At 41.0% G+C, this 13,209-nt stretch overlaps 1 protein-coding gene across 1 annotated transcript in view; it reads right to left on the bottom strand.

The window, feature by feature from the left end:
* ITPR2 (inositol 1,4,5-trisphosphate receptor type 2) overlaps positions 1-13,209 on the bottom strand; it is a 243,979-nt gene that overhangs the window by 186,446 nt on the left and 44,324 nt on the right. The window contains exons 8-9 of the mRNA XM_017829118.1: positions 12,313-12,459; positions 11,000-11,095 (exon numbers count right to left, since the gene is read on the bottom strand). Of these exons, the coding sequence (XP_017684607.1) occupies positions 11,000-11,095; positions 12,313-12,459 (243 nt within the window). The remainder of the gene's footprint in view (positions 1-10,999; positions 11,096-12,312; positions 12,460-13,209) is intronic.

Below are 13,209 nucleotides of genomic sequence, written 5' to 3'. Positions count from 1 at the left end.
AGACAGAAGGCTCCAATGAAAAAAATCAAGTATGTCTTTTATGATGGTTTTTCTGCCCCACTGTTACAGAAATAATAAAACTAAAAATGTGATGTTCAGAGGAAGTTTTGAGATCCTGACGTTAAACTATAAACACGACAAAACACAATTTTAGGGCTGACATTCATGGCCCCATTTTCAGCTGTGCTTGGCAGCTGCCACTTTTATTTTCCCTTCAGCTGAGGTTGTTGGAGCTGAGGATTTCTGAAAAAAAAAATAAAATCAGACTATTAGCTGTTATTCCACCCTATACTCTCCAGGTAGAGGGAGTATAGACCTGGTGGTCTAGTGGTTAGGGTGCAGCACTTTCACCGCTGCGACCCGGGTTCGATTCCCAGCCCCCCGAGCAGATGGAGCTCGTCAGCCCTGTGAGGCCATCCATCTAAGAGAAGGTCACTCTAAACAAACCTACATCCTGAGACCCTCACTGCCACTGTCCAAGCTTGCTTGGCCCCGGCAGATGAACCTCAGGATTAAAGGGTGGGCTCAGTTCAGCGCACGCTGTGTCTCACCTAAAAAATCCACTGCGCAGGCTCGAAGGGTTAATGACCTTTCCCAAATCTTCACTCGCGAAGACTGGCCATTATTACATTAGAGGGAGCATAAATCATGTGGTGTTGTATGTCATATTACACTTGTTCTGAGTCCTTCTCAATATCCAAGTACACAATGACCTAAGGACACAGTGACAGTCTCTACACTCCAAAATCTATTGCTTTTTCTGATTTATGTAAGATCACTCCCAAGTTCTTCAATAAGCCTCCAAAACGAACGAATCCTTGAAAATAACAACATTAATATTTTTTCCCTCACTGTTAATGAGATCAAGTAAAAATTTTTTGCAGGTGTTTAGAAAGTAAGAATACTGTGCTAAAATAGGCCTCATTAAAGCTCAACAGTCTTCGAGCTTTTTTGTGTCATTGGGTGTGTTGAAGTTGCAATTTACAGAAGTGTAGCTGAAATACAGTACTGAATATTTCTGCAAAATGCCACTGGAAGGTGCCTGCAGTCAATATTCAGTAAGAACATGATGCATTGCAAACTGCAGAGCTTAAGCAAGTGTGATTGTACAAATCATTATTGTAACAGCTTGATTACATGCTATTTTTTTAGAGTATAGATCTTTTTAGAATATATCTTCAACAGTTTCTTTTTCAATGCAGAATAATCCAGAAATCCTAATACTCCACTGCTTGTTTTTCAACAAACTTAGGCACAGCCATTTTTTACCTTTCCATGGATGGGAGAGAAAAAGGTACCACAAAATGAGAGTTCAGCCTCCTCATGGCTGAAAAGTAAACAATATCAAAGACCCTGAAACTCATGTCATGTTATCACAGAAAGGTTTGGGTTGGAAGGGACATTACAGATCATCCAGTCCCAACCCCCTGCCATGGACAGGGACATCTTCCACTAGCCCAGGTTGGTCAGAGCCCCATCCAACCTGGCCTTGGACACTTCCAGGGATGGGGCAGCCACAGCTGCTCTGGGCAACCTGTGCCAGGGCCTCCCCACCCTCACAGGGAAGAATTTTTCCCAATATCCAATCTAAACCTACTGTCTGTCAGTTTGAAGCCATTTCCCCTTGTCCTGTCACTCCAGGCCCTTGGAAATAGTCTCTCTCCCTCTTCCTTGTGGGCTTCTTTCAGGTCCTGGAAGGCCACAATTAGGTCACCCCAAAGCTTCTCTTCTCCAGCCTGAACAATCCCAACCCTCTCAGCCTTTCCTCACAGCAGAGCTGCTCCATCCCTCTGATCATCTTAGTACCTCCTCTGGACTCTGTCCAGCAGCAAGACTAAGATAATCAGCTCTCACAGCTCCAGTGACAATGATTTATGACACCACAGACACTTCATCTTTTCCAATTGCTTGTACATATGAACCAGACTAAACTCCACACATCCTCCAGCCTACACAGAATCTCCCAAACTCCAGAAAATGGGTCTACCCTATCAACTTTTCTTTCCCATCACAGCACCATGGAAGACATCACAGTTTTACACAGTGTAAAATTTTACACACTGAAGTCATTCAAAGTTCTATCTTTAAAGTTTTCAATCCATAAGACTCAACTGAACATAACTTCTTGCTATTCTACTACTGTGCAAAACAACTTCTTGCTAACAGGTTATTCCTAGCTTTAATCTTTACTTTGGCATTTTCAGGTAATAAGATATGCTTTACAGTCCAGCAACTGTGGACAAACAGCTTGAAATTTCACATTTATATTGAATGCTGCTTTCTTGGAGAAATGCATGGACAGTACCCAAACAGGGTATTTTTGGACACTCAATTAAGAGGGAGAGAAAGGAGTTTGAGGAAAGAAACACCCATGCTGGTTTTAATCAAATTTTGTTGACTAGGTAAAGGGTATTTAAAGCATCTTGTCAGGGAAGGAATTAGATTGCCAAATTTCAGCTAAATGAGCATTTTAATGACTTGGTTAAAACCTGCATTTATGAAGGAAACTCAGACAAAGAATGAAAGGATCTAATTTAATACACGTAAACAGTTCCCATTTCATTTGATAATCAGCCTGTTACTCAGTCAACAAGGATAAGTGTTTCAGGGAAAAAAAGTCAGCACAAAAGAAAAATAATCCACTTTTCAAATCTTTCATCTTCATTAGGCTTGCTTTGTTCTTTGTTAATGTCATACTGATTAGCTTTCGATAAATGCAAAGGACTTTTGCACAATTTCAAAGACTTCAGTGGCATTGAAAGGACTTTTGCCATCTTGTTAACTTGCCAGAAAGACTGGCTATGACTTTACCTTCATAAACTCCATTCAAACCTGCCACAGCACTGGCACAGGGTTCCTGATAATCATCATCTGAGGGGAGTTTAAAAATCTTTTAGTCCAACCTGAATGCTGGGCCACAACCTCAATCTGAGCTTCAGCAGCTCCACACCAACCTGTGCTAGATGAAAAAGCACCCTCATCTCTCCAAGACTTATGTTCTAAATGTTAATATCCCACATGCCTTTCAGTGGTCCTCACAAAAATAACTAAGGATGATTGAATTAGACATGGTTGGTATTTCTACTGTTAAAAAAATAAACAAAGAACACATGCATACAAAACCCCACCAACAATAAAAAGCAAGTGAGGGGAGACTTGTAAACCTCCATTAAGCATCACAAATAAAGAGGTACAAATATAACTGAATAAAAGCCTCTCAAGTAGTCTTGAAATAATAAACAAAAAAAAATGCATCTGCTGGTTTCAGACACATCAAAATGCAATACCAGAAGATGTTGCATTTGTAATAACAGCAGTAGTCTTTACAATGAGGAGATGACAATAAATGCTGTGTTAATGGCTTTGCACTTCCCTCCTCCTAAAGCCTGTATGTAAACAAACACAGCCCAAATGCAGCCAAGTTAGGTAGGACTGAAAAAGGATTGCCGAACAGTCTCAGGTCTAGCTGGCTGAGGGAAGAAAAAAACTCCTTTCTCCAAGATCCAGATTTATAGAGGTGTTTGCACACTGACAGATGCAAATGTTGTTCTTAACTTCCACCAAAGTCAAGGCAAGCCAGGTCAAGAAATTTAGCTGCATTCTCAAGATTCTTAAAAACCTTGGAAAAATCTAGCTCTGGACAGCTTCTAACTCTGCCACTTTAAAAAGCCACATCCAAGTCTGTGGAACAGGTCAGACTGGCTCTGTAAATCAGTAATCCATCCTCCTCCCCTAGTCTGGATCTCTTCCATCTCTTCATGCATAGCTGTAAATTATCCCTCACTCATAGAGCTTTAAGCAAAACCCCACTCCTGTGAGACACTGAAAAATAGAAATAAGGCTCGCGGTGCCGGGTTCACCCCCTCACCTTGGCAAACCTCTCCAATCACTGAGTCCAACAGACAGAAGCTAATCTCAATGCTATATTAACATTTAATGAAGAGACTGGGGAAAACTGGCTCCAAAGGGGGACTTTGAAGCAGCCTCCAGGTAAGGAGGTCCCGCAATACCAATAGATTAAATGTGTGAAGGCCTTGGTGGATGCTGCCACCTCCTGGTACCTTCTCCGGTTTGCAAACTCTTCTCCTTGAGCAAAAGGTACCTGCACATCTACTAAACAAGGCCATTTTGATCCAGTTATTTGCCACAATGCTCTAAAGGTAATAGGAACCACAGAGCATCTGCCACCATGTTCTCCTCCTCCGCGTGAGCTGCATGACCAGTGGGTGAATAAATCCCTCTGCCAAAGTTTGCTTCCATGCCACCCCAAAAAAAAACAATGGTTCCTTTTTTTTGCTTCCTAAATACAAATAATCTCTGTCAATACCCAGTTTTCAAAAACTGGATAACAAAATGCCTAAAATATGGACTTCAAATATTCAGTCTCAGCTGCCTTAATAAAACATTCTATGCAGGACTCCCCTTTTCCTTGCTTTATTTAAGGAGGTGGAGGAAAAGGCCATAAAACTACAGAGAAAGTTTCTCCAGGGCTTCAAGAGGTTAATCCTGATTTATATCCTTGAGTTCAAGAACTAATTTCCATTTTACATTTCTTTTATCTTAGCTAATGCCAAGGATACTATTACCCACCCAAACATGTAATCTTTTTAAAATCTTATTAAATGCTGTGTTTTCTATTCTTGTGACATTCTTTACTGTGTCCTATTCAGAAGGCAGGAGAGGATTATTATCTATCCATATGAACTTGAACATGCACTTAGCTATCTTTACCATGAACCAGATCAAGGGATTTTTACAACAGGATTAAATTTATTAGGAAAAAGTATGGCTTTGTCTGCCTGGACAAATAAATTATTATAACAATATATGGCAGGCTAATATTTTTAATCACAGGATGGTTGGGGTTGAAAGGGACCTTAAAGATCTCTAGTTCCAACACCCTCTGCCATGGAATTAATCCTGAGACATAACAGAAATGCATTTAAAAGCAAAGTTTAACAGCAATTCTTAGGCTAAGGTGAATAATGTACATAAGCTTCTCTGAGAAGAAATGGGTGGTTCGGTACAATTTTGACAAAAAGCAGAGTGAGATAATATGGGAAGAACTGATTCAAGAAAGACAAGAGGAATATAAGTAACTTTTACTGGCCACTGATCCAAGAGTTCTCAGCAAGTGGTTTAGACCAGAACAAGGGAAAAACCAGCTGACAGTCCCACAACTTCAGCAGTTCTTGTTATCCCACCCAAACCACTCGTGCCCCTGGTGCCTCAGCTCACTGACCCTATTCCAGCACAGACTATTCCCTTTTCCCCACACGCCAGAGGTCCCTGCCAACACCACCTCAGGGACAGCAGTTGGACTGGACTTCCTGCTCAATTCAGAATATTCATATAATTGTCATTTCACCTCATGTATGTAACCCTATGCTGCCCAGGCCAACTGGCTTCAACCATTCCTACCTTCAAAAGAAACCCCACTGTGCATTAATGCTAAAAAAATCCCAAAGCTGGAAGAATGTTTCATGCGGGACTTTAAGAAGAGTTTTGAACAAAACTCTGATCAGAGCTGATCCATTTTACAGCTTAAACCCTGCCTTTTCATTCTCACAGGAAGAGGAAAGCAAACTCTCTAGGAAAGCCAGAGTTTTCCACAGAATAACTTGAACCCTTGTTTATGGCCACAATTCTACAGAAGCACAAAATGTAAACACTGAGGGCTGCCATCTTATCTGCATTATCTTAATTATTTAGTATAGTACAGCTAATTTAGTGTTAAAGACAATTACCTCACCATACTTACTGCCATATCTTGGTCAAGGTATCTGGTAACTCTGATCTATTCTACTAAGTAAAAGAGAATTATCACAGATTTTTTTCCTTACAAATTCTGCACTGTGATTATTTCCATGTTCACAATGTTTCACAGGCAACCTACTGTGGTTATCTATTGTCTAGTGCAATATTTGATACATGCATATATATTTTGTAATTACTTTAGCCACATTAAGCCCTCTACTCAGCGCTGATGGTCAAACGCTTCTAACAGATAAAACCTCCATTCTGAATCGATGGTCTGAACACTTTCAGACTCTTTTCAGTACCAACTGTGTAGTCCAAGACTCAGCAATTCAGTCCATCACACAACAACCAGTAAAATATGAATTGGATACTGCCCCCACTTTAGGAGAAACCCTCAAGGCCATACAGCAGGTGAAAATCGGCAAGGCAGCTGGGGTTGATGGAATTCCACCTGAAGTCTGGAAACATGGGGGCCTTGCACTCCACACCAAATTTCACGAGTTTGTGGTGCGCTGTTGGGAGCTCGGTGAACTACCATCAGACCTTCGAGATGCAGTCATCAACACTTTGTATAAGAAGAAAGGTATTAAATCAGATTGCTCAAACTATCGTGGTATTACTCTGCTCTCCATTGCTGGAAAAATCCTGGCAAGAATACTCTTGAACAGACTAATACCCACTACAGCAGAAGGAATCCTTCCTGAAAGTCAGTGTGGTTTCAGAGCCAACAGGAGCACCACAGACATGGTATTTGTTCTCAGACAACTGCAAGAGAAGTGTAGGGAACAGAACAAAGGTCTCTATGTAACCTCTGTCGACCTCACCAAGGCTTTTGATACTGTGAGCAGAAAAGGTCTGTGGCAGATTTTGGAACGTTTAGGTTGTCCCCCCAAGTTCCTTAAAATGATCATCTCACTCCATGAGGATCAGCCAGTCAGATATGGCCAAGTCAGATATGGCAACACACTTTCTGAGCCCTTTTTAATTAAGAATGGTGTGAAACAAGGCTGCGTTCTCGCTCCTACCCTATTCACCGTCTTCTTTAGCATGATGCTCCAAAGGGCCTCAGCAGACCTCGATGATCAGGACGGTATCTACATTCGATACCATACTGAAGGAAGTCTATTCAATCTAAGGCGACTGAAGGTCCACACCAAGACCTTAAACCATCTTGTCCGGGAGCTGCTTTATGCTGATGACGCCGCCCTTGTTGCCCACACAGAAGCAGCCCTGCAGCGTTTAACATCCTGCTTTGCAGATGCTGCTGAGCTCTCTGGGCTGGAAGTCAGCTTAAAAAAGACAGAGGTCCTCCATCAACCTGCACCTCAGGAAGTCTTCCATCATCCCCATATCACCATTGGCCAATCAGAGCTCAAATCAGTTCAGCAGTTTAATTACCTTGGTAGCCTCATCTCCTCAGATGGTAAGATTGATGGAGAGATAGACAACAGGTTAGCAAAGGCATATAGTGCTTTTGGAAAACTCCACAAAAGAGTATGGCGTAATAAACACTTGAAGAAAAGCACCAAGATCAGTGTTTACAAAGCCATAGTGTTGTCTACTCTCTTATACAGTTCCGAATCATGGGTCATTTACCGCCACCACCTACATCTCCTAGAACGCTTCCATCAACGCTGTCTCTGTACAATCCTAAACATCCACTGGTCAGATTATGTGACCAATACATCTGTTCTAGAACAAGCAGCTGTCACAAGTATTGAGGCCATGTTACTGAGAACACAGCTGCGATGGGCAGGGCACGTCTCAAGGATGAAGGACCAACCACCGCCTCCCTAAGATCTTGCTTTATGGTGAACTTGCCACTGGCTGCCGCATGAGAGGAGCCCCAAAGAAAAGATATAAGGACTCCCTGAAACAACATCTCAGCCTTGGCCATATTGATCACCATAACTGGTTTACTCTGGCCTCAAATCGGGAGGTCTGGAGACACATCATCTATAACGCAGCTGTCTCCTTCGAGAACACACGCAGGATCACCCTTGAGGAGAAAAGGCAACGCAGAAAGAACCGTGTCTTGCAGAATACACCATCTAAGGAGTCTTTCTGCTGTGCCTTTTGCAATCGGATATGTCTGTCATGTATTGGCCTCATAAGCCACCAGCGTGCCTGCAACAAATGTGCATAGAGCCTTCCCAAATCTTCATTCGCGAAGCCCAGCCATGATGATGACTTTAGCCACATTCACCTCATCTGAGAAGCTGAACTTGAAATGGTAGACTTATCCTGCATTTCTTGTGTGTGCATGGGCACACTTATCTCTGTTTAACAGCCTCATACAGCAAATGATAGTAGTCTCAGGACAAATTATCTAGTTTGAAAATCACAGAACTAGAGATGCTGTACACATGGAGAACAGTATTAAAGGTGCATGTTTTGGTTTCAGCACAATGGATAAGTTGATATTCAGTTCAAAGTGATTTTTATCTTGAATACTGAAAAGGTTATGTGTGTTCATGAGAAAGGTACAGCTGTGTGGGCCCAACCTGCAACATCTCAAAGGCTGTTTGAGTAAACTGCAGTTCACTCCCACACACATAGAGATTCTACACATGTGCATTCTACATGTGCAACATGCACCAGAAAGACTTTTGGGACAACCTTTGTTACTTTGAAACATTCCATTTTCACATAACCTTACAGCCTCTCTTCATAAATACCAAGATTTGAAATAACTTGGGTCATTTTGCTGTAACCAGGGCTAAAAAAAGAATCTTCACAGAACTTTTTCTGAGAGATTGTTGACTCTGTGAAGATGAGAATAAAAGTCAGCAGCCTGGATCTTAGCTGGTGGCTTAGCATCTAAATCTCCTGCTAAAGATCTGGCTCAGCTCTTTTGGGTGAAATCAAGCCCTTCTGACACTAACAGAGGAACTCCCACTGTCTCCAAAGACGACAGTTTCTCTTCCCAATTTTTCAGCTGCGTATTTGGTTCCACTTTTTTATGATTTCAATCTTTTAGGAATGTCTGAGCCTGTGGCTTAATGTTCCCAATGTCAATGACAACACGGGTATGTGCAGTTACCAAATGTCTCCCACTCCTTTAACAGTGGGGCTTTCAGGGTGGCTCACCTTCAGCCCAGAGTCTGGTAGAAGGATCAAGGTTGCTTTAAGGTATTAGTAGGTCTTAAAGAACTTCAGAGCACAGTAATTAAAATTAGGCTAAATAATGCCAAGAGGATTAAAGGAAATTCTACTGCTTGAGATTGTGTCGGAAGTCAGAGGTGTCAGAGGTATCAGAGGTCAAAGGTAACAAAAGTTGGGTGGCTGATTGTAATTCTAAGGAACATGGAATTTAGGACTTACACATCCTGGCTTTATTCTCCCAAGTTTATAAGAATTAGGTTTACAAGTACTCGCCCATATGTTTTGTTTACCGAAGAACTCTATTGCTTCACTTTTTCTTTTTTTTCTAACTTACTGCAGTATTGAAACAACTTTTATCAGTTTTAAATTACTAAATCCTCTGAGGCAAATATCTTCAATTTTTCTTACTCCCCAGATCATCTCTTGGCCTTAACAAGTTGCAGTGGCATCCCTTGACAACACGGCTCAGGAGTGACCCACAAGGTCACAAACCAGAAGAACCAGTTTACATCTGGCACAGAGAAAAAGAGAAAGCACAGCACTGCTCACACAAGGTATGAGCCCAGCTGTGGAGAAGCAGAGACACCCAGGTGAAGGACACTTCTGCTCGTTGTCTGAGGCTTGACCCATGTACATTCCACTGCAGAAGTCTCCATGGTACACATCAAGTTGATTTAAGGGAGGACGGAATAAGAAAAAGACTGTTATAAACAGTGATCAATCCTGATTTACAACAGCTCAAACTGTGACAGAATCATTAGCCAACAACAGACTGCTTAAAAGATTTGGGAATTTCGTCCCTGTGTTTGTACTTATTATTCCACTCTAGATATCTTTATCATGGAAGCTTAAACAAAATCAGGTCATGGCAATGTGTGACGCTGTTGATAATCCATACCATCAGTAATCTCCCTGTGCTGCAGGAGCACAGATAAGTGTTCAGGAAGCTTTGCCCAATTGATTTAAAGTTGGATCACACACATGAGGTGTCTGCCTGCCTGTTCGTAAATCTCTGACGTGTCTGACTGGTTGGTGTGTTGTGCCTGACATATGAACTGTGCAAAATACAGTTCACAGCTTTTTATTACAGCAGTGCTTTTTAATATCTCCACCAGCAGGTATTTCACACTTCATAGATACAGTCACTAACGCTGCTCTCCAGTCACAGCATAGCATCTCTGTTCAACCCAAAAGCTCCTCCAGCTCTCACTCTACCAATTGTATTCTCCATATGACAGGTCTTCCCAATGGGGATTTTCTTTCCAGAAAGGTAGAAAGGTCGAGTTTGACAACTCTTCACCTGAAGATTTTTCTCCTGAAAATCCCTGAGCCAGATCATTCTGGTGTGGTGGGAGAAGGAAGCCCATCAGAGTATTTGATGCCTTTCCTGACTCTTATCAGCTTAGCTAGCCTGAGTAAAATATTCTTACTAGGAACATCTCTCACTGTAAGCAGAAAGGAAAACACTCCCACTCTTAGGTGGGAGTGCTGGTTGCCTGTTGAAAATTATCTATTATTAGCAGTCCACTGTTTATGATTTGACACTGATTTTGACATAATTAGAAATAAGTAAAGGTCTGATAGCTCCTCTTTGCTCTTACTCTCAAATCAGTGCAGGCTGTGACAGGAGCTGGAAAATTAAAGCAGCACCCTGGCAATACTAAGGAGTTGTCTGCATACAGAAGTTGCACTAACTCAACTCAGTTAGTCTTTTTTCAGGGATTCACTAACATACAGTGATTTATAACTGGTTCTTGTAGTAAATTCTCACACTCATACTTCAAAGTATAAGTGAAAAGAAGCAATCCTGCACAGACCTAACTAAATCAGCAGGGAAAAAAACAACCTGCTTTTCATTCCACAGATATAACTTGGACACAGACCAGTGTTAATATGAATTAGATGTGACTTAAAAAGTTCACAGCTTCTTACAACCATGAAAAAAATCCAAGACTGTACCATTTCATAAACTTGGTATTATCTGCTCTATTCCAGCTTGTCAAAAGCCATATTTGATTTTTAAGGACAATTATGGGTCTTAAAAGACATTAAGCTGCTCTTCTGGGGAGTCAAATATTATTTTGCCTTAACCAGATAATAAACCAGCCAAGTTGCAAACATTGCACATCCTTACCTCTGCAGCCAAGTAGTTCCCAGTTGCCAAATGCTTAAACCTAAACAAGCTGTTCCACTGTCCTGCCCCTCCCCGGCAAGGGTCGTGATGGACAACCTAAAATGAGAAGTACAGATTTTAATCATGCTCCTCAAGATCATATTTAGATCACTGACTTTTCTTACAGTTCATTCCAAATAAAATTATGTAAACTATGCCATTACAAACAATCTGCCACAGAGAGGAACTCTGTGCTTACACTAAGCCTACCAAAGGTAACGACTAGTTACATTAATTTTTTGCCAGGTGCCAGGAAATATTCCTCCTATTACATTTCATGCTTTTATTAATCCACTCCCTGCAAGCCTCTTGAGCCAGATTTTTCCTTTAAAATGACATGGTGTGAATCTGGAGCTTAAGAAAGTAGCTGCTCTACACTACCAGGCACTACTTAAGAGCAAAATTGAAACCATCCTAAATTACTTTCCCAATTATACCAGCTTCATTTTTGGCAATACCAGGGGCTTCTGAAAAATATCCCTGTATCATTTGAAATATCACAGGTTATTTCTTTTTTCCCCTCTACTGAGCTGTAGGTCATTTGCCTTCTTCAAACCCAGCAGTGCCTGCTTCTTTTAAGGAGTAATGTCCAATAACTACAAGTGCAATTCACTCTGTTTCAGACAGCCCAGACAAAACTCAACCATTTGCCTAAGAACTCTGGTTTTTTATGCAGAAAGTATGTTCATCACACAAGAACTTCTGGGTATAGAAGTTACATTACTGTAATAACAAGGATTTGAGACAATTTCTGATCTTTCCCAGTTGAATAAATATATATTTGTTTGTCGTGTTCTCAAAATCACCCCCATTCACAACCTCACCTTTGTTCAGGCTAACTCTAAAATGTGTCCTGTTGCAGAAGAATGGAATCAATGACAAATTCTGAGACTTCTTGCTGGCCAAAACTTTCCATTTTCTATATTGCACATGAGGTTAAATGCAAACACTCAAAGCTCAGGATAGATGAGCATCATTTGACTGGCTTCAATAAAATCACACCATTTACGTCAAGTCTGAATTTGGAATTTGTCTCTTCCTCATTTTAGCACAGGTAAATAGAGTAAGGAATCCTCCTCTCCCCACCCAGGCACTGCAATAAAGCATCTCTTCAGGGTTCATCCTACACAAACTGCTTCTTAAAATAATAATAGTCACAGGGAGGTGTACGATGATATCAAGAGGCTATGAATGACTCATGTTGTGGCAAAGTCTTTTCACTGAACCCTGGCCTTCAGGCCCTGAAATATTTATAAAAAGAAGAAAAAATAAACCTCTATTTCCCACAGTGCTTTAGAACTCGTTGCAGAAGTGGCTGACTGACGTAATGTAGTACGGAGGAAAATATGCTGTTTCTTCTCATATTCATCACAGGTCAGAAACTTCTCTTGCTCTGCATGGAATAGCCTGACGACATCTCCCTGAAATCATATGAAAACAAAACATTATGAAGTGGTAAGCAAAGCTGCTGGACTCATTTTCTACATCATTTCTACATAGCAATGAAGAGTGGGCAACAATTAACCTAAAGGTGGGTTTTAATTCTAGTTAACCTTACTAAATTGATTTTTTTATTATTATTTCTAATCCCTCTTATTATTATTTAAGGGGAGTGCAGAAATTTTTCTAATATCATAACTCTTCTTCTCTGCAACCAACACCAGCTCCCCCTCTCTTTTTCTTCTGCTGGCATCATCTTTGTTTCCTTCTGCCTCTTCCTAAGGCTTGAAGCACTATCCCCAAATAGGTCTACACAAATGCACCATTTTCCCTTTCAAATTCCTCCTCAAAAACTGCTGGTACCTTGATACCCACAGAAAAGTAACCAGTGGATAATGACTTATTGAGGTGTATGTGAGGACAAATTAAATATATCTTTAAAATGGAAATGTAAATTACCTCAGAGATTGATCTGCAGGCATAAAACTGTGCAATATCTCAGTATTTAAAGCTATGTTGTCTTATTGCAGCTATTGGCACCTTTCATGCCTCACTCCCTTCTGCAAGCCTGTTACACCACTTTTAACATATTGGCATAACCTGAAGTGTCACAGCTATTCTGTACTCTCATCATCCTGAGCTTGAACCTCATCTTTTCTCAGTTTCTGTGCTCCTCAGTTTCTGTGGGAGGGGAAAGGGGCTGGAAGCCAGAACAATCCAAATTTCATATA

Source organism: Lepidothrix coronata, unplaced genomic scaffold (assembly GCF_001604755.1).
Source record: "Lepidothrix coronata isolate B3197 unplaced genomic scaffold, Lepidothrix_coronata-1.0 Scaffold158, whole genome shotgun sequence".
NCBI lineage: Eukaryota > Metazoa > Chordata > Aves > Passeriformes > Pipridae > Lepidothrix > Lepidothrix coronata.
This window is presented reverse-complemented; position numbering and strand designations above follow the sequence as displayed.